Genomic DNA, 956 nt, shown 5'->3' on the forward strand with positions numbered 1-956 from the left:
ATATTATTATAATTAATAACTATAATTATTAATTTTGATATATTTACCTTTGATAAACCGGGACAAAATATAAAATGAGATTATACACATAAGGGAGAAGAGCGTGGCTTATAGGTTTGCCCTCTTTTGGGCACAGTGCAACTAATCTGCAAAACAGACAGCATGCCCTTGGGTAAGCCAGACCCAGCTACAAATCCTGCAATGCCATTATGGCCCCAGCAAGCCTCCACAGTGTTCACTCCTGCACGAGCCTTGCGTCAGAAGAGTTTTCATTGCATAAAGCCTTCCCCAAGAAAGAAAACCTCCTACCTGAGGACCTGTCCCCACAGATGGCACAGATGTGTTTGGCTAAGGATCCTGGGCTTGTAGATGGATAATTCATGTTCCCGATCCCGGGGAGACCCGGCAAGGGCTTGACATCCTCCGAGCTGCTGACATTGTTCAGGACATTGAGCTGCAGAAGCAGAAGCCATAAGATAGGTTAGAGGGTCGAGACTCATACCTCAATGAAACCATCCCCAAATCGAGCTGACCCCTCCCTTGCTGCTCCTGCTGGGCTCGTCCCACAAGCTTATCCCCAGCAACTCCATGGGGCTGCCATGGGCAGACAGACATCCTCTGGTGAATCCAGCTGGAGGGGTTTAAGCAGATGCCTGGTAGCAGATATTGCCTCTCACCCTGCCCTGATGCTGTAACCAAAGCCAGGACTAAGCAGAGCTGGAAAAGGGCAGGCAGCAGCCTTCAGCTGCTTAGTTACAGCCTCCAAGTGACAAACCTGGTGGGATCCTGCCTGCTTCATTAGAAGGTGCTGATCACTGGCTGCTTGCAGCCTTGAGCACTAACAGCTTAGTAAGGAAGAGCTTTGCAGCCAGGTGATTTGCTGCAATTAAACCTGCACTGCTGCATGGCTAGGGAAGCTGTAATGATGTTTCTTAAAAAAAAAAAAAAAAAAAAAA

At 47.8% G+C, this 956-nt stretch overlaps 1 protein-coding gene across 1 annotated transcript in view; it reads right to left on the minus strand.

Moving 5' to 3' along the window:
• RXRG (retinoid X receptor gamma) overlaps positions 1-956 on the minus strand; it is a 24,296-nt gene that overhangs the window by 9,524 nt on the left and 13,816 nt on the right. Inside the window, exon 3 of the mRNA XM_009273287.1 lies at positions 310-454. Coding sequence (XP_009271562.1) covers positions 310-454 — 145 coding nt within the window. The remainder of the gene's footprint in view (positions 1-309; positions 455-956) is intronic.

Source organism: Aptenodytes forsteri, unplaced genomic scaffold (assembly GCF_000699145.1).
Source record: "Aptenodytes forsteri isolate BGI_AS27 unplaced genomic scaffold, ASM69914v1 Scaffold95, whole genome shotgun sequence".
In the NCBI taxonomy this organism is placed as follows: domain Eukaryota; kingdom Metazoa; phylum Chordata; class Aves; order Sphenisciformes; family Spheniscidae; genus Aptenodytes; species Aptenodytes forsteri.